Raw genomic sequence first — 21,202 nt, forward strand, 5'->3', positions numbered from 1 at the left:
ATGACAGCAATATTTACTAAACTTCTGCATCAATAATTCTCTAATATCAGCGAGTAACAAGTATAATTCATAACATAGCAATGTTAAGGACCATGTCTGTGTTTGTTGTCATAAAAACCATATTTCATGCTGTAATTCATACTAGAAAAAGTATGGCCTGGCATGTGCACTGGAAAAACCCTGCATGCCGATCTGGAGGCTCCTCTAAACGTCAGGATGATGGGAACACTGGATGCTCTCACCAGAAACTGTAGGTGGTGCTCCTCTGTGTTTTCCTCCTGATGGGAGGGGGTCGGGCTGAGGCCCGGTGGGGGCGTCACTGGCAGCCCCGACTCCTCCTCCTCTCCGGGAGTCTTCTTACACCTGGAAGGAGCTTCATCTAATGCCACACACGGGGTCTCTCCTACAACCTGAGTGCGACATGAACAATCATTCAATCACTTTACACAGATAATCTAGAGGAAGCACGGTCAAAGGGGTAAAAAGTTCCTGTTCTGATCCTAAAGACATGACGACTGTGAAGAGAACTAATAAACAATACGACTGTTAAACTGTGCAGTAACACTTAACGCTGCACCTCCCTCTATGAGAGAGGGATTAGCAGCAAGCCTCCTTCTCAGTGGTCCAACTACAATCAATGAATAATCCATGGGGAATCCCTCTAGCCTCCAACATGACCGGAACACTTCAGCGGGGAGTCTGTCCTTTCTACGTAGGCTGCACACAGCGGCTCAAAAGTAGGTTCATTATTTTTTTCTGTTTGTCCTCTGGAGGCGGGCCTATCCCAGCTGTCACTCTCATATAGTCAAATACAGCCAATTTAGAATCACCAGTTTACCTAGCGAGCATGTCTTTGGACAGTGGGATGAAGTACCTGGAGAAAACCCACGCAGACACAGGGAGTACATGCTGTGAGGTATCAGTGCCAACCACCAAACCACTGTGCCGCCCCCTAAAAGTAGGTTACTTCTCCTAAACATTTACTGTTACACATTCATCTTATCAGCTGTATGGTCCTTCTGACTAAGATCCAGGTGGGGGACAGGCTGACATTGGTCAAGGGTTAAGAGTCAGGAATCAGCATCTAATTTTAGAGCAAACCTACTTATGTTCGGAGTGTAACTGTGCTAGTGCAGCCAAGGCCATGACCCAATAACAGGATCAGAGGAGCTCTGCCACGTGCTGCAAAGGGGATCTCTCCTTTACACTCACCTTTCTGACACACCAAAGGATAGATCAACCTGGACTACAGGTATATAGGGACTTATGAGAAATTCATGTGCTGGAACAACACATTCGAAGTAGGGCTGCTATTAAAACGATCAAACAACTCCCAACATACTCAAACCGATACATACTGTTGCGGACCAAAGGGCTCGTTAGCATTTGTTGCTTCTAATCCAAGTCAAGCTTGCATTGCATTAAAGAAAGGTTCAGAGATGCAGTCTTGTAGAAAACTGTATGACAATTTGTAAAAGTGAGAGTGAAAAAGGAGAGCTTTCATCTGGTTCCTGTGTGCTCAGTTATTTTTAAGAAAACATTCAAAACAACCTGACAAATAACAGAATGGCGTCTTCATAGAGCAGTTGATTCTCTTTGGTATAAGTTACTATTCTATGCAGTATATACTACTACATGCTGCATATATACTATATATATGTATCATGATACTAATTACCCAATATGACATTTTATGACACCATACTGTTAAACGACTTTTTGTCAAACATACAGTTGTATTCCTGTCACACCCAGTCATTAGTCAGGAGGGTTTGCTTTTTCTAAGACACCATGACGGTTATTGGTGACTTCAGTCTAGGGATTGTAACTCGTTGCTGGACTCTCATTGTGGCCATTCAGCACTTAAGTAGACACATGTCTGTGAATTTAAGCAAGGCCATCCCTGGTTTATCTTTTGCATACAATACCAGATGGTGTCAGTAGTGGTGATGAAAGGCCAGCAGGATGCACTAATTCCATTGGCCCCTGGACAAAAACGGAGCGCAGGAATAAGAGCTCTGTGGATTTTTCTGAATCCTCCGGTCGTCATTAAAGGTCCCGTCACGTCCATCACAAGTGCAGACGAGCCAGGAGGTCCTGGATAAATTTGCTTCTTTGTGTTTGGTCAGCCATTGTTAAAGCTGTCGGGGTTCTTGTGATTCTTAATTAGCTTGTAGTGCTTCATACCTATTGAGTGAGGCGGCTTAAGTCTATGGAGTTTGCAGCTACAATCTGGCAGCCATCAATGATGTGGAACAAAAACACTAGCGGTGGTTGAGGTGAGATCTTTACACAAATTCACGCAAGCCCAATCTATATTTATTTATCATTCCATTTCTCTTTCAATTCATTGTTTTTTTTCCATTGCTTTTCAGCAAAATAAGCCATTCTGGTTCACCTGAGATATCTTCACATAGCACATGTTTTTAATATATTATATTCTGTATGTCATCATTTATCAATGTACAGTTCAAATTCTTAAAAGAGCAATCCTTTTTCTATGGCCACTGGGAGAGCCCACAATGAGTTCAAAGCAAATATAATCAGGGTTTGGTGTGATATAATTCTGACATGGTTTTGACGAATGAGTGCAGAGAGAGGAATATTACATAATGCCTCATTTATACAATGCTAGGAGGAATAAAGGGACTGCCACAGAGAGCATTAGACCAAAGCTTAGGCTTTTATGAGTCATTTCAAAGGTTTTTGTGCCAACACACTAACTTAACAAAACTTACTGTGACCCAGCGGACTGTGCATGCTTTAGACGGTTTACTTGGATCTAGTGCAGAGTTACATAGTGCTCTAAAAAATTTCAAAAGGCTTGGCTTACATTTTGTCCCATATACAGCAGCATCTACTTAGCAACACAATCTAGATTGGAGTGTTTTAGATAACTTGTGTTATTGCTTAAGAATTACAAATAATTATGTATATTATATTGAATGGTCTACAATTAATGAGCTTCAAAGTCAGAAGATTGGGTTACAAAAATCAAGAAAACCCTCTTCTGATATTGATTATGGTTCCATGTATAGTGCCTAAATTTAAGACCTGCTTAAGATTATTCCATTAAGTTGTCACTACGTATCTGAGATCAGATGGTTTTAGTTCAGACTGACTATTTTTTAATACATTTTCAGAGTCATTTTTCAAGTCATTGTTGCATTGAGCAGTTGGGATATTATTTTAAAAGTCAAACATCAATATTTAACCGGCAGCAAAAGACAAAATCATCCTAAGCATCTCATTCACCTCAGACTTAGACTTAGTGATACTATTCAACCACAAGGGAAATCTCTTGATCACAGTAGGTTCGTTGCACATAGCTGCACCAAGTAAAATTATATGAAATAAAAAAAAAAAAAAACTGTATATATAAATGATGGTACGGTGCAACAGTGTCCATTAATTTGAATAAAACGAGGAGTTATTTCATAGTTGGACACGGTAGGGGGAAAGTTGGATACATTAGGGTGGAAATCCTAACACTGCAGGAGTTAAGTTCAACTATCTTCACTAACTTTTATCTGTTTAGGAAAACTGTGTGACATTTTAATGACTGTGAAAGGGTGACTCACATCAGAGCACCATCAAAACAACAAACTGATTCATTGTCTGAATCTTGGCCTTTTATTTGATCATCAGCCTGTCAAAGTCAGGCGTGGAACTATTGAGTAAGAAAAGCTTATTTGAAGGTGGTAGGTTAGCATTAGTTTTGTGCAGTTTAAAGTGAGCAAATCCAGATAATAATTCTGTGAGATTCAGAGTGAGGAATTCTGTGTACTGAGATAAATATAAAATATTAGTTTGGTGACAATCAGCACACACAATTGTCATATCAGTATTGTCCTGTCAGACTGCCTTACAATCAGAGGGTGTTCTACCAACTCCATCGGGCGTCCCATCAGCCGATTGTGTCATAACATTTCACAGATCAGTCAGTTAAAACCTTAAAGATCAATGATCTGAGCCTTTGGTTCTGAATGGAGACATTCTGTACTGCTTTTCTCCTCCAACAAGTAACATGTTATACGTTCAGCTGCTGCGTATATTTATTTCTATTACATATGCTCAGATTCTTTGGCATACATTTTTCTTTATAGATTAGTTTATGTCATTTTCAGATTGCAGCTACGGGTTGTGAGTACACGTTAGGCTACCACTGAAAGTGTGTCTCTATACACAGCCTCTGTTATTTCAACTGGAACTTGACTTTTAACAGTTTTGTTCTGTTTACTCTCAAGAGGAACAGTAAACAGAAACAGCCTTCAGACTCTGTGCATCATTAATTAAGTACATCAGGTTATAAATTTCTTTTAAAGAGTTTTATTTCAGTGTTTCAGTTACCTGTTCGGATGCATCGTGCATTTTGCCTAGACTAAATCATGACAGACGACAAGGCAAATAGCTTCTAATGTTACAACAGAGGAAAATATTCTATTATTATATTCTAAACACCTTTTTTCCACCTCATCTCTACCACTGGTCTCTTTGCAAATGCACATGTCTGATATGATGAAACTCTTACAGTCACAGTGTGCCTGTAAGATGTGTGCCTGAGACTACAGTGACACTTCAAGCATGAAGACACATAAAATAGAAAGCTAGAAAATATTCAAATCCTGCACAATGAGTAAACAGGGTCATCACTTATCGGTCAATGACCTAATGAAAGATGCAGCCATGTTCGCACCGTGGCAGATGTGCAGAAGTGCACCTCTGCTTTCACACTCCTTCATGCAGTGAAGTGCCACTGTACGCACGTCACACTGATGTGGTCCATGTATACTAAAGGATCAAGTACACCCTGGGCCCATGCGTACTGAAGCAGGGTCAGATCCCATTCAGCAGGCCCTGAATGCCATAAGCACATTGGTGTAATCCCTGCAGACTACTGAAACGGGTAACTGGATCACTTCTTTTAAAAGCACCTTAATGGATTGGCCTGGCCGTTGATTTTCTTTTTTAATACGGGGCATATCGATGTCCACCAATCAAACCCGGTACCACCCTGTCACTAAGTCTGTCCGTTTGATTCTACATCTGGAAGGTCTAAAATATGACCGTTACAAAACTGGGTTTCTGACAGTCTGCCCTTGACTAGGCCTCACGCTTGTCCCGTCTCTAATTTGTAAGAAAGTGGCAGTCCATCAGAGACGAGGCTGGGATTTACCACAGGATTTACTGAAATTATGAGACCTTAACGAAAAATCTCCTCTACTGTCAGATATCATAATACTGAGACGGTGGATGTAACATACTAATAATCTTTCAGAATAAGCCCGTGATTTCATTATCGATCACAAATGCAACACCCGCTGCCTTGAGACAGTTCTTTTAAAGTCCCAGTTCGCCATGACACGGACTAGTTTTCAATGTTAAGTCTCAACTTTGAGTCCTGCACGGCATTAGGCTTGCACCAAGCGGACACATCTGAGGTTAGCCAAGGAGAACTGCAATGGACAGCTGACCCTCAAGCACAGAGTCAACAGAGACAACAAAACTCACAAGATGACCTACCCCTTTTGTGTGAACTGTGGCAACGTCAAGGCTTCCCTTGGCCTGCTAGTTATCCAGAGCAGGGCGAGATAGAAAAGTCTTCAGTGCGGCTGGAGTCTTACCTACCATCCAAAACCCTCTCACCGCTGCCACAGCAACAGAGAGCGGATTACTGGACTGTACCATTCTGTTGTTAGAGGGGATTAGAGTTCACACAACATGGCCCCTTTCTGGGTGTGCGCGTGTCACTAGGAGTGCGTGTGAGCGTCCCACAAATGAGAGATTACCACAATCGGCATTCTCATTTGAGCTTGACAAGCAGAGAATTTATTCCACTTTACAGGCAGCAGATACTTTTCCTAAAAAAAATATACGTATAAACAAGGAGCATGCCTTTAATTTACTGCAAGCCTTTATTAATAAACAGAGGCTGTACCTTTAAAACACACCTCCCGAAAGGATATTAGGGAAATTACATTTTCCTGTATTACAGCTGTTCATTGGTGTGGTCAAATTCTATTTTACTATTACATATAATACCCATACTACATTATGTAACCTACTCATAATTATGAAACGTGTGGATTTACTGCTTTTTGGAAAGTGACTGATGTATCTGAGCATCAGTACTCTGGCGAAGACCCGTCTCTAAGAAGAGAAATCAGAGGAGGTCAGCATTAAACACAGAGAGGAACATAGCGTGTGACTTTAGTCTCTTTGATCAGGCCCAAGTTCAAGGAAGAGAATCATCTCATTATGGCTTGTAGTAGATTAGTATAAAGTCCAATGACAAGCCATTATATAACATTGCAAAACCACATCTATGCCAACGTAAACATACACTAGGATTCCAAAAAAATTCATTGCACAATACTAAACCATGTGAAATCCCAACTATACTGAAGGCACCAGTGCCGTGAGTGTTCAAAGTGTGAATGCATCTGGTCCATTTTTTTATTTTATACATAATGTCGTCAACTATCTTCTGTGCCTATATACAGGTCACTTCCCATATTAAAGCTGATTAAGACCAACAGGGATCAGCTTAGAGGTTTAGCGTGTTCTTTACCTTTTCTTCCCCCACCTCCTTCTCAGTATCCCCCCACTTCTCTGAGCCACCCCGGTCAGGGCTGTGGTTGTGCTGCTGCCTGGATGATGTGACCGACAGCTGCCTCTGGAGCCGGAGCACCTCCTTCTGAGACTCCCGGAGAAGCTTCTCAAATTCTGCTCTGCCAGATGGAACAAGGGAGCACTGCACAAAAACACATACACAAGCATCAAAGACACCCCCGTCTTCAGCTCAGTTCATTATACATACGTCAGTGATTTGCATAAAGATTATAATCCTAAGCACCATGGGAGTTGAAGAATACGAGGCAAATCATGTTTTTTTGCTACATAATATATAATATTATAATATGTCTGCGTTCTGACATACTAGATTAGTATTTAATAAAAAATTAAATATGCAATAAACCTGCAATAATTGATTTGAAATTTCCAGTTCATCTTGAGTGGGGCAGTACAGACATTCCCATTAGATCAATGCACAGCTCACCCCATGATACACGTTTATTATTAATCCCAACAAATACTCACATTCCCTGGATTCAGCTCCTAAGTCTCTGGTTATTACAAACAGGCACTATGAAAGGCAGCCTATTCCTGCGCTGTCATCTATCTAGACATCAGCACTGACGCAGCCTTTGTAATACAGGCTTAGTAAGAGGTCGGGATGAGCAGTACCCATGTTCTCCAGCAGAGAGCGGGCTTGTGACATTATCAGCCTGTGGTGGTGATGATGTGTGGGGTAAAAAACAATGAACTCAAAGGGAAGCAGGCCACAGCTTTGTCCCAAAAATTAACTTAGACTGAGTTCACTTAAGTACCTGAGTAGTTGTGTTTTAAATACCTTAGAGGTGCCCAGCCGTGCCTCCAGCTCTCTGCACTCCTGCTGCAAGGCAGCAATCTCCTTGTCCTTAGACAGCAGTGCATCGGCGTGCTGGGCTAGATCACGAGCTCGCTGACGTGCAAACGCCCTCTTGTACTGTTCCACTGACCCAGGTCTCATCAAAGATGGGGAATTCACCTGTAAAGCGAATGCAAATTTGCATTTGTCACCAAACAGGATGCTAAAAAGGTCTGGAATACATTCTTTTTGACAGCTGACACATGAGGGCTATCAGTGTTGGAAGCAAAGCTCTTATTTACTAAAATATAGCTTCTATTAGTCAGGTATGTGCAGTTAAGTCAGCAAAGAACAGGTACTATCTAGTGTACACTTTTTGGTGGTGTCCTCTAATCACAAATATACTTCATACAGCAGGAGATGAAGGGGCAGGGGCTTCTGACAGCAGTCTGTCTATCGCTGGAGATCAGGTACACACAGAATAAACAGCAGTCAGTGACTGTAGGTGCTCCTTTGATTTTCTATTAACTACTGAAACTCCTTTGGAAAGAGGTTTCTGTGCTTGTGCAATTTATTGCTCAATATTAAAAATGATGATAACACTTGCCGTTGGTATTCTGCCAATGAATGAATGTGCATAAACACCCAAACGTACCAGTTCATATCAAATGCAGGCATTCTGCTGGTTCAGTATATTTTAGTACTTGGTATGCCAATGCCTCAGTGAAACACACACAATATTTAACTGCTCGTCTTCTCACTGTTTTCTTCTGTTCACCTTTAATCAAACTGGTACATTCACGTGGATGTTCAGTAAAAATATTTGTTGTCATTTATGCCTATGAAACAGAACAGATTAAATGCGACTTGTGTCTGTCTGAACGCGTTGTCACCATTTCAGGTTTATACTGCATTTCAATATAGGATTTCATCCCGACATCTACTTTTGAGTTGTGCTTACTTTTGTGTTTAATTTTGCTACAGCTCTTTCATAAAAGAATAAAATGCACCCGGTTCAAGACTTAAAACTTAGTTCTTTAAGCTTTTGTAGTCATGCGTTAAATTATTTGTATTCAGCTGGTGTCTTAAAACAAGGCTGCTATTCATGACTATTTATGGCTATTTGATTCCTAACCAAACTCCAAACAAAATGTGGTGACTCGGATGGCGCTACTTGATAACGGGTCACATTCAGCATTTGATTCAGAGAGATGGCGATCAAGCTGCTGCCGAGGATGTATTTTATTTTGCGTCACGTACCACTTTGAGGTTGGCCTCCTGCAGTTTCCGAGCCCTGTCCTCCAGCCTCTTAGCAAGAACAGCCAGCTCTGTGTTCTTCCTCCTCAGTCTCCTGACCTTCTCCTCAGTCTCTGGGGCGCTGCTCTTCCGCTAAACACACCAGAAACAAATCTAATCATCACACAAACGCTTGCAGCAAACGCTAACCTGGCCGTGCCAAACAGAAAAGTCACACATGCAGTGCTGTGAAAAGGTACTGCCCTTTTTCAGTTTTCTTATTTTTTATGTAATCGTCACAAGACATCCCAAGTAAACACAAAATGTTTCTTCTAAGAGATGATTTTATTTATTAAGGGAAAACCTACACAACAACCTTTGAAGAAATGCAGGCCTCACTTGCGTCAGTTACTGTCAGCGTTCAGGACACAACAAAAACTTTTTAAAATATGTGCGTCCTGTTATATCTGGCATGACAGGAACACCTTTCAGATATAGAACATCATACCAACAGTAATATACGGTGGTGGTAGTGTGATGGCCTGGGGCTGTTTTGCTGCTTCAGGACCTGGAAGACTTGCTGTGAATTAAATCCATGAATTCTGCTGTCTACCAAAAAAATCCTGAAGGAGACTGGCCATCACTCTATGAAGCCAACCTGGGTTCTGCCGGACAATGAGCCATGAACACACAAGAGGGTACTCCTCTGAGTGGCTTAAAAAACACAAAATGTTTTGGAGTGCCCTAGTCAAAGTCTGGACTTGGCTTGATTCTGTGGCATGACCTTAAAAAGGCAGTTCATGCTGTAAAACCCTCCAATGTGGCTGAATTGCAGCAAATCTGAGTGGGCCAAGATTCCTCCACAGAGCTGTAAAAGACAGTTATCGCAAACACTTGACTGCAGTGGTTGAGAGTGGCCCAACCAGTTATTAGGTTTAGGGGAAAATCACCAGAGCCATGTTTGTTTGGACAGGATTTTATCTCCCATTATAAATACAGTCATCACTTAAAAACTGCATTTTGTGTTTACTTGGGTTATAATCTAACATTTTAAACTAGTTTGATGATCTGAAACATTTGTGTCACAAATATGCAAAAAAAAAAAAAAAAATCAGGAAGGGGCAAATACTTTTTCCCACCACCGTAGTTATTAAGTTTGAAGAGAGACTGAGTAGCTCGCTTGTTAGTTTCAATTCATACGCTCATAAGATACACAAGGAAAAGCAATATACATCAATTAGTAAACTGAATGAATAAATAAATGTGAAACGGGAAACAGAGGGAGTTCCAACCTCTTTTGTTCAGTGTCTGTGCAGCTGGCCTAGTTTCTACAATGACTACACACACTGTTATTTTTAGTCTTACCAGCAGGCCATTCTCCTCCCTCAGTGTGGTACAAGTCTTTTCCAGCTCATCGAGGGCTCGCAAGAGTTCGGAGTTCTGACGCACCAGGAACCCGTAGTCAGTGCCATTCTGAGAGAAGAGGACAAGAAAAACAGATGTTTACCTACTGCTCCCTTTTTATAATACATCAGAGATATGACTGCATTTGCTTATTGGATGAGAAGGAGTAATTGATTTTTATTTCTGCAGCATTGGTTAATTCATGCTCCATCTCTACATTGCAGAGATGGAGCTCTGCTGTCAGCTAGTATTTAGGTGTGGTCTAATGGTGGCTGACAGATGACAGTTCACTGAAAAGGCTTTTCATTAAACCAGCTCATTCAACCTATAACTGTCACTGAACACCTATTATAACAGCGACTCAGCGTAAGACGAGGGAAAGCACAGCTCTGTTATTAGACTTGAAGAAGGAGAGACAAAAAGCAAGAAGAGGTGATCACATACGTAGAGAGGAAACAACTTATTTTCAGTTTCATATGATGCATTTCAGGCTGTTTTTGTCACCAATCTACTACATGCTGATATTAGCTTCTTCTTTGCAGATGCTGTCAGTTGGACAAGAACACCAAACAACTATTATTGACTGATTAATAGATTTAGTCATGTAGTGAAGTCACCCAAACCCACTTCAGTCATGCCTTTCTGATGCATTAATGATGACCACATGGCCAAACATACGCATAAGACAGCTACAAACAATAAAATGGTGAAACTCGGAACATGTCTGAGGTTTGAGCTAGCTGCACTTTACAGCAACGGACTGTGATAACATTTGTTTGGTTAGAAATAAAGAACTGAAAAAGAATCCACAGACTTCCAAACCTATAACTATCATATTTAATGATTAAATAAATACTCTGTACATAATTATGTTATATGGTGTAACATTATTAGGTTTCAGAGAAATAAGCTTGTTATGTTGTAGGCTCTTAGTGAAGCTCAACAAAGCAGCAGTCGGTGTGGCAGATAGTCAATGTGGTGATCAAGACTGTCATGAATGTTTAGCGGCCACAGGGATGAAGCCTGCAAATGGGTGAAACCTCAAATTGGTCCTTTATCTAAATGGAAGGGATGCCACTCTGCATCTGTGTTAGAGATGCTCTAAATGAGCTCTGAGGCTGCCACACATGAGTGCAATGGCTGCAGTGAGAGCAGATGGACAAACATGATGAAGAGAGAAGCCGTATGAACAGGTAAAGTCTCAGATACACATTCAGTCACCTCGACCGACTGTGGCCGCTTACATGTGATGAGAAACAGTTGCTGCTGGGAAAGGTGATACCTGATGCAGGCTTCACTGGAGTGAAACAGTCTGCATGTCCTCGACTGTGACAGATCACCAGCTCAGCAGGACATGGCTCCACATGTGGAACACTAGTAAACCTGTTCACCTGTGTCTATTTATGTCTGTCACAGTCTTGCTATCATTACTAAACCCTTTGTTTTTTTGTTTTTGTTTTTTTTAAAAAAAGGAAGAAAAATGAAAGCTAGATTAGATATCATCATGACATGGTGCAGGTGCAACCTAAAAATCCTTCGACCATCATCTTGATTATGTTGTCTTGGTAACAGCAGATGGTGGGCGATCTGGTAGCTCCCAGTAGGATATTTAATGCTACTCTACCTGGTACTGAAGTCAACACTAATGACTGGCTGTTAGCGTAACAGCTGAGGCTCCTGTGTTCATCCTTCAGTTATATACTGATGGAAACACTCAACATACAGTTTACATATCTAGTTAACAGGTTACAAATCAGTGCCAGAAAGGCTGTATATCTTCAGGGCGAGGCTGCAGACTAGCAGACATGATTTGACTGAAAACATTTAAATGTGATCAGGGGACCAAAATGATTTACAGTCTATGCTGAGGAACATTTCAGCCTTGATGGTAGTGATGTGCAATCTCACAGCTAAAGTAAGTGCGTGTTCTGGTTAATTTCCAATACTGTCTAAATTAGCTGTGAAAAGTGTATAGTCAAAGCAAAGATTTAATCAACACTTGTAACTGTAGGCAAAAAAGATGCTTCATGGACGGCATTTACAATCAATGCGTGCACAGAGTCAGCAAAAAGAATATTGTCTTTAAACTTGAACGTTCTTCTACGTCACGGTATTTGCTCTCCATATGTCAGTGGGTATAGATAGTGGTGAAACTGCTTTATCGCTGTATTCATGTCACCTAAATAAGCAGGAGAAAGATTCTATGTGCGATGCTACTCCAGCACAATTTTATCTCACTGATATCAGCCTCACTGTTGACTGTGCACACACTCACCACCATGTCAGAGGTCGGTTACAGTGCAAAGGGATAATCCTACTTTCTGCTAAGAGAAAACAAGGCAAGTTTTTTTTGTTAACTATCTTTTTTTTTTACCCAGTAAAAATAAACTGTGAAAGCATATATTATGTGATGAGATATCTGAATTAAAATAAAAAAATACTATAATTCATGTTTATGGGTCTTTGGATTATTACAGCCAATGCTCCAGAAACAAATGCCTCTGACATTTGACTTTTACACCACAAACAAAGTGCTGCAGCTCTTGTGATACATACATCTACGCTCTGTACACAGGATGGTCAGGATCACATGGAGGAACTGCACCTGAAGGCAGGAAATAACTGCGGTCACGTCTTCAACAGAGAGCTAATACATCAATAGGAAAATGTGCTAACGCTTTAATATAGGGTGAGAATGTATTTCCTCCTCCTCTTCAGGTGATATATTGGTGGGGCGCAAAGAACAACTGCACACTAAAGTGTGTAGCCTGTCATAAGCAAATCTAGGAGCAGCAATTCATGACTAGACTATTTGCTTTGCTGATCGTACATACATTTTTTAGGGACGCTGGGAGTGCTTGTTCAATTATTGTGTTGATTTATCATTTGGGGATGATGGAGTTTTACAAAATGTTAAATTGGTAAAATCTATCCACGTGGCATTACTTGTTTTCTGGCAGAATATGACAATTTACTCCCTAAATGTGTCATTTTCAAAGATTCAGTCCCTACTGCTGACGAGGTAGTAAAATGGTGACGAAGCTTATGACCCATGAAAGTATGAAAGTGAACTTTTATTATGTGGCAATATTCACAGAGGAAATGCTGCAATAAGGCATTGCTAATGTAATAGCTATGAACAGATATCTGAATATGAATGCGTAACGCTAAATTCTCAGACGATAGCCGGTGGGTTCAGAGTTGAGCTGCTAATCCAAACTGAACATCAGGTACCATTCACTCATTTCTCAACAGTGGATCCGTTAATATCCGGAATATTACAGAGACTGATGGGAGATGACAGTGAGCTGCTGGTGACGGGCTGCACACCTCCAATTTCTCAGTGAGTTATTGACTCCTTTCACTGTACCCTGCTGTCCACACGCTCATGAGATGTACAGTATAAAGTAAGATCATAGTTGATTTCTACAGTATATCAAAACTACACTACAGGAATTTTACGAGGTTTAACAAGAAAACCTGAGAGCAATTTGTGTCAATACCGCTCTGCAGCTCTAACAATCGGAAGCTCACTGCTGCTTTCTACTTTGGATTGGATATTTTAGGATGATTTGCAGACAAAATCCAAACCTTGGCCCTTTTTGTAGTCTAACAAGATAAGAGCTGCTACTTCATTTCAGTTCAGAAAGACATGTTGAACATATATAAACAGAAACAAATTAGACAATAAATGGACCTGTGGTCTGTCAGGAAGAGTGTGTAAATTAACTGCCTGGGGTTACTTTGGTGTTTTCACTGCATATATCGAGCAGGAATGTTTGAAAGCAGCACAAAGTATTCACTCTGTTCAGAGTGGTCAGAAAATAATGAGACTATCAGTTCTCTGATGAATTTAAAAATAGCAATGAAGAGTAGAAACTAATTAAATACAGATATTAGGTAGCTGCAGTATCTTATCTATCTACCTACTCTTAAGAAATAATGAGTGTGTTCTAATGCTCTGCTTTGACTGGACATGTTTACAGTGTGCTTTATAAATGCTGTCACCATGATTTATCACTACATGACTTACTAATGCAGCTTAGATGTGAAGAACCTCAGTGACAACCAGCTTGTGTGAAGTCACGTTGAAAAGCTGCAATCGCCTCCTGCAGAATCTGTTGCAACCCAAATTAGTGTTTCCGATTTCAGCTGAGGAGATGTTATTGGGAAAAAAATAACAGCGTCCTTTGTGTTCCATAAAACGGCAGGCTACCAGGAGGAGCACTCTGTACTATACACAGCAACCATCAGTTCACAGATGAACCTTTGTGTCCTTGAGAGTTATTTTGTCATCAGTCCCAGCGTAGCAGTCTTCCTCTCCAGGCCGGGACGCTAAAGCCCAATCAATCACCTCAGAGGAAGGCCAGCCAGACTGAACTCAGCCTCTGCCTGCCTCCATTCTGATTCTAATGATCTTGGAGTCTGTCCATGCTGTATGATTGTTTCCTGGGAATAATAATGGAATACACCGGAGGCTTTTCTTTAGGTCTGAGGTAATGGTGCTGGCTTCTTGCAAACTACAAACCACTCAGCTCTTGCTTCTCTCTGTGCCACAGAATAGGCCTGCAGGTGGTGAGGTCTAACCAAGGCCAGCGAACGAATTAGCATTCAGACGGTTCTCCCCTCTCTCTCACAGCAGTGCTGGTTTCACATGGGCCTGGCTCAGTCAGACAAGGCAGATGTAACTGAGTAGCAGGAGGGCAGAGGGGTCTCTGCACAAACGTCTGTCAGGAGAGCCCAGGCCCTGGTTTTAATGGAGCCACCCTCTAATACTCAGTGAATATGTCTGCAATAATTAGTGTGTATGTCCTTACTATAAAGCACACACTTACAACATACAAATTACACTAACACTGCTTACCATACTGATGCAGTCTTAAAAAAAACACCATCAACTGGAAGAAACTGGAAGAAAATGTATTATTTTGTTGTTGATAATACACTGATAAGACACTGAGGTTTCTACATTAGAAGAGCATGTGTTTAACTTCATATTCAAACAAAACACATCCATCCAAACATGCTCTGGAAGATTGTGCCACACAGGATGAAGGGAAACTTGTTGGCACAGAAAGACCTACAGGTTTGTTTCCATGCAGTTAAGAATCTATTTGTGGCGAAAGACAAACTTCTGCCTAAACTAGATATTGAGTTGGGAAAGTGGCTCTGCCTTTACTACTGCATAAGTGTGCCAAGGAAGGTCAAACTCTACCATCACACTGTCGTCATGAACTGGCATCAGAACAGGCTGCTGGAGCAGCAGCATATGTTACTGACCTTGTAAGTAGAAGCAACATCAGCAGAGCCAGGAGAGTTTTTAAAGGCATAGCCTCACAGGCAAACTTAAGGACTTTAAACTCAAATGTTTTCCAATTTCAACATTCAAGTCGTGTTTATTGTGACTTCCACAATATGTAAATGAAAACATACAGAGGTTAACTGCTGCTGCACTATTCTATCTACTCCACTACAAGACGGGATAGAAAATGATTTTCTGAATAGTGAATGTACACTGCTACTAATATATATAACTGTACACTGTATAGAAAAACTATCCACTGCTATGCACATGAGAACAAGAGAAGCTTAAAACCAAACCTCTGTTATTAGTGGACGAGCTAATCTGCCGCTGAGCCACACTCACGCTAAAGTTACACAAAAAAAACAGCATCACAGGAGAAACTTTATAAATGGCATGTTATTAGGTATCACTTACTTTTATTTGTAATAGTAAACTGACACTGACTAGACTGAGCTTTATAGAGGGAGCAGGCACAATTACCTTCTGATTATCTGGGCCAGTTGCTGTTTAATATCCCTCTGGGAGGCTCAGTAAAAATGGCTTAGAGATTTTCAGGACTACTTCTGCTTTTACTGAAATCAGAGTCGGGGCACAGAAATGGGCAGGTACTAGGCTTTAGAGAGAAATCTTGTTATTGTTAATATCAGTGTCTAATCCGGAGATTATAAAACAGTTTTTGTGTATATTATAAATATATGAGATAAAAAAAATATATTGAGTGGTGGGATACAGAGACAGCTTTACTTTTATAGTCAACCAGGGAAGAAACTGAATATAAAACACAATAGACAGAAGCGACTCAATTATGGCATCATTTTAGATCCATTCTTACAGCTTCAAATACTACTAGAGATAAAACAATACCATATTCTTCTGTTTATTTATTTATCATTCTGTGTCATTTAGTGACACAATAGAAAATCAATCATAGGAATATATCTTTGCAGAAATCCTATGAAGTCAAGGAATGCTAACAGTAAATGTAAAACCAATAGAATAGGCTGTAGGGAAAAGAGACGATGTACCAGGTTGTGTTTGCTTTTGTTATATGTATAAGACAATAGGAGACTCAAGTGACCAACAAACTGGAAAAGATCATTAAACGTTCAGGGACTTATTTTTACATATTCATAAGGTCACACAACCAGATTGTTCTTTTGTTGGAGATGGCATGGCAAGCTTTGTTACGCGTATGGAAATGTCTGGTTTCACAGAAACACCAACATCAGCATTTTTAGCTGACAGCCAGAAATCCCCCACTATAAGCCTCTAAGGAGACCGCAAGACAAAGACGCAGACAGGCTCATAGACACACACGCTTCGCCATTGTTAACTCTTCATTAGACATGATAACTGAAGCAGCAGTATAAAAGCTCAAATCTGCGACATTATACTAGTCCATGAATATGAACTGGAGCAATACAATCACAGGGTGTACCGCAGAAAAAAAAACAAAAACAAAACATCAATACCTCACACTCATTTTATTGATTGTAGATTTGGTGAAGTCTGTTTTACTGCTATTCCCACAGACACAGCACAGACCATAAAACCGTGACACACACTAGCAACTAATTAAACAAGGGGTAGATACGCTATCATGATTCAGCTCTGCTGCCTGCAAATTAAATCTATGCATGAAGACGCTCTACAACATGTACATGCAGCTGAGATTCATTCATTGGCATGAAGGAAGCAGTCTGCTGAATCTGGAAATGTCTTAATTAAGCCAGGCCTGATGTGATCACAGCAATATTGGAGAGGGAAAAGCCTCCACCCACAGGCCAAACCGTCAAATACCGCGTGGTCAGAGAAAATGGTGCGTAAACATAGTTTTAGTTAAAAGCTGAGCTGAAAAACGTGACAACAATACGGAACAATATGGACTGGAAGTGGCAGCCAAGTGAAGAAAATACACTTCACGATATGTGTTACGTGGTACAACATAGGTTTAAATGAACGACTCCTTATGTTTGTCTCCTGTAGCGTCAGCGGCTTGTTAGTGTGGTTTCAGAAACAGTTTGACTATCAAACATCTTCAAAACACACACTCTGAGCCGCAAGTCATACATTCTCTTTTTTTGTGCAACTCTGTTCCCACTCAGATCTCACATGATGAACATGGTGCTGCTTGTCTCACAGTGAAAAGAAACGTTTTTTTAATACAAAGTATTTTCATATGCTATCTGTAAACACCCTTTCTAAGATTGTGTTTTATTCCAATGACTATCAAGGCAGCAATATCTTCCTTTTATCTAGCTTTCCTACGTGCAGAAAGGAACAGGGGTGAAGATGCCCAAGAAGTCTCTTTAAATCTACATAAAACCTAAAAAAAAAAAAAAAACACAAAGCCGTTTGTGGCCCAGGGTGTTTTATTAACAGCAGTTCCCTCCCTAAACTCATTTATAAGTCATGAAGAAGCCTTCTTAAGTGTCCCCTCAAATCCCCTCCTGTATTTATCACGACTCATCTCCCCGGGGCACATGACGGTGACAGATTAGGGGGTCTCTCATCCAGCGAGAACAAAGAGGCAACACAAGACACCCCTCTACTCCCCGCAGGCATCCTGCATGCTACCTCTACCACCCCTCAGACGAAAGTCTTCTGGGTGAGCATGTGCAAAGATAAGATGCGCTGTCTGGAGGAGCCTCATCCACCCCATACATCAAGGATATAAGATGTGCATATATTTCCACACCACACCTTAAAAAGCCTTGAGCTGTGGAGTTTCTAGCCCATGATTAGACTGGAAATCACGAAAGCAAGCACACGCCATGAAGTAATATGCTAATTCATCTGTTTTACTTGTAGTGACTTTGTGATTGATGCAAGCGAAGTGGCTTCATCCACAAAACCATTACAACACGGTCCAGGCAGAGCAGTAATTAAAATCCATACTAGCACGGCTGCCTCATCAGCTCCATATCCACAAATAAAAATGTCACGAGCCCTTGAGCTTCCGAGGGCCAGACATGCAGAGAACATCTGGCCCTTTTGAAAAGGTAGGAAGATGAACATAAGGAGGGGTCACCAAATTAATTTCATTTCGTTCGGTGTCAGCAGAAAACGGATGGAAGGGAGACAGAATGCATCCGAGATGATTTGGTTCTCTCCTGACCCTCCACAGGATCAACACAGAGAGCTTCAAAAGAATATAACCCTTCATCTTGTCAGAGGAAATTGCATATGCATACAAACATCCTCAACCCCCCGCTATCAGACCAAGAGCAACTTAATTTATGGAAATCTGCAGTAATAGCTATACAGAATCTCCTGTAACGTTTTACTTTATCCATGCATGTTGTCATAATATGGAAAAGAGACAACATTTGGCTTTGTTATGCGGAGAGATATTAACATTCGTCTTCCTTCCCTACTCTGCCTTGTTCATGCACTACAGCGTTATGCACTACAGTATATTAAATTACGCACTGGCTCACTCACTGAATATCATATGCCTCACAAAATACTAACTCTGATTTGTGTTGGCTCTTAGATTGCCAGCATGGCACCGAGTTTAGTAAATAGACACCAGAATGCAACCGCATTTGGCTTCGTCTGCGCGCTCTATTAAAAGGAGTATGCGACTGAGGTTAAACTGCATGTGCTAACTGACTGATGCAACCAATCAACGTGAGCAAATGATAAATATGAGCGCACCATCCAGCCCGTTTCATTCTGCAGATTGCCTTGACCTCCACATGCTGCACTGCACTCAGCCAGAAATGGAAGTGCTTGAAATTAATTCAGAAAATGCTTCCAACTTGCCCCAAAAGGACCTTGTCGTCACTCTTGGAAGTTGCCAAAAATCCCCCCCCCCTCCTACTCCGTCACTGTCATCACTGCAGTTCACCCCGGCCAGCATCTCATCACCCAGAGCTCCCTGATGAACAGCTGTAACATTCCTTGAAAAGTTTCCAACGGAGACATATTGTTGGGAATAGATGAAACAAACCAAACACCAGTTAGTCATAGATGGGTTTGTGTTCTCTCTGTCAGCAGGATTACAGAATATTGATTGGCCTGTCCTTGACACTAAGCGTTAACATCGGTCTACTACACATTAAGTCAGGCAGCATCGCTTTAAAAGCAATAATCAAAAGGAAGGAAATAAGAGCGGACATCAAGAATGACCTTGATAAGATCAAGTAATATCATGATCTAGAAGTAGTCTTTGCCACCATGAGGCAGACAAGGAATATCATTTTAGAAGAACATCACAAAGGCTTAAAGAGGAGTTTCCAATTGATCACAAAAGACACACTGTCTTGTACAGCAGAGGGTCAAAACCGTCATTAAATCTAAAGCCATGTTTAAGTGCTCCACAGAAAACCTTTACACGTCACAGACAAAAATCTGGTAGATTCCCTCCGGTAATGAAAGGTCTGAGTGACCTTCCCGGGCAAACACTGGAGCAAAAAAAATGAGTCTCCCTTTCATCCTCCAGGCAATCGCCATTGTGTGCGGGAACAGAGGTAATCATAGGTTTAATCTCGCCAGCAGTTTGGAGGCAACACCAAATGACACAGAAATGTCAGAGACGGCAAATACGGAGCCGTCTGGATAGAGGTCAGCAAAAAAAAAAAAGAGGAGGAATAGTCTAATGTACTGAGTGTAATATAAAGTAGAAGCTAAACTACATCACACCATGTAACTTCTATTGTTCTCACGATAAATAGGATTAGAATTCATTAGGAGGAGGTATAATGATGACTGGAAAACTGAAAGAGCGATTTAAGGGAGCATGTGATGGACAAAGACAAGAAAACATATTTTCTTGCTCTTTCCAATAAGAGATATATAAATAATATTCATGATAGCTGGTGTACACAAAAGGGCTGTGTTAGTGGTATTGTATAAATTACAGTGTATTCATTTCCAGCATTTCTTTTCATTTCAGAATTTTCCACAGCAAGATCTTATGTACAGTATTCTGTACATATCACATGTATGCAGGTTATCACTTCATATCAGCGCGGATAACCAGTAGCTCTGCAATGCAAGTGAAAGTGACAGCAGACACCATTTCTAACCCCTGTTCAACTGAGCTCCTCATTACAGCCAGACAGCAGACAGACAGACAATGATGTTTGGGCCGGGGTATTCTAAGAGACCAGGACTCTAGAGACTTCCCACACACTGCTCTATCAATTATTCACAAGTCAATAAAACACGTTCACATGAACACAAACAAACACACAGATGTAGAACCATGTGGCATAAATCAGCAACAGGGGAGAAATGTTACACAGATGTTGGTCTTTTTGAGGACTGTCTCGCAATGTTGATCACAAAATCAAATACTGTGAATGTGAGTTTCAAGGTAAAGTGAGACTTCTTATGACTTGGCTGTAAATATATTATTATGTACGGGGTTGATCAAAGCTCTTGTGACGCGCAAAGACCAGACATCAGAGTTACAAGAATCGAGGGTTGACTGCAATAAATTAAGAAAGCAAAAATAAACAGTACACACAGTGTGCTCATCACAAAGTGTCTTTGTGTCTCTCCGGTCATGCCCTTTATCCGCGCCTTCTAAGGCAACGCTACGGCAATTCCAGCCCATGTACCAACCACTACAAGAACAATAGAGGAGCAGTGGGGTGCAGCAACATGCAAACCCGTATGGACATTTCACACCATTTTCTGTTGTTTTATAGGAAAAATTATCAATTAAAAAAATAAGTAAATAAACATACATGTTAAATAATCATTATTGGAAGTCCAATATAAATATAAATTTGCAATAATGGGAGTTACAAGCAGTCTCCATCCTTTCACTGTTGATTCAGATGAGAGAAAATCTCACCCACAAACTTTAATGGAAGAAGCCACAGACAAAAGAG

General features: G+C 40.8%; 1 protein-coding gene across 12 annotated transcripts in view; it reads right to left on the reverse strand.

The window, feature by feature from the left end:
• The window catches only part of LOC125021121 (peripheral-type benzodiazepine receptor-associated protein 1), a 58,952-nt gene that overhangs the window by 25,437 nt on the left and 12,313 nt on the right, over window positions 1-21,202 (reverse strand). For all 12 annotated transcript variants that reach the window (XM_047607005.1, XM_047607008.1, XM_047607015.1 and 9 more), the window contains 5 exons: window positions 10,013-10,120; window positions 8,672-8,800; window positions 7,415-7,591; window positions 6,572-6,754; window positions 243-410 (listed from right to left, as the gene is read on the reverse strand). In XM_047607005.1, coding sequence (XP_047462961.1) covers window positions 243-410; window positions 6,572-6,754; window positions 7,415-7,591; window positions 8,672-8,800; window positions 10,013-10,120 — 765 coding nt within the window. The remainder of the gene's footprint in view (window positions 1-242; window positions 411-6,571; window positions 6,755-7,414; window positions 7,592-8,671; window positions 8,801-10,012; window positions 10,121-21,202) is intronic.

Source organism: Mugil cephalus, chromosome 15 (assembly GCF_022458985.1).
Source record: "Mugil cephalus isolate CIBA_MC_2020 chromosome 15, CIBA_Mcephalus_1.1, whole genome shotgun sequence".
Lineage (NCBI taxonomy): Eukaryota > Metazoa > Chordata > Actinopteri > Mugiliformes > Mugilidae > Mugil > Mugil cephalus.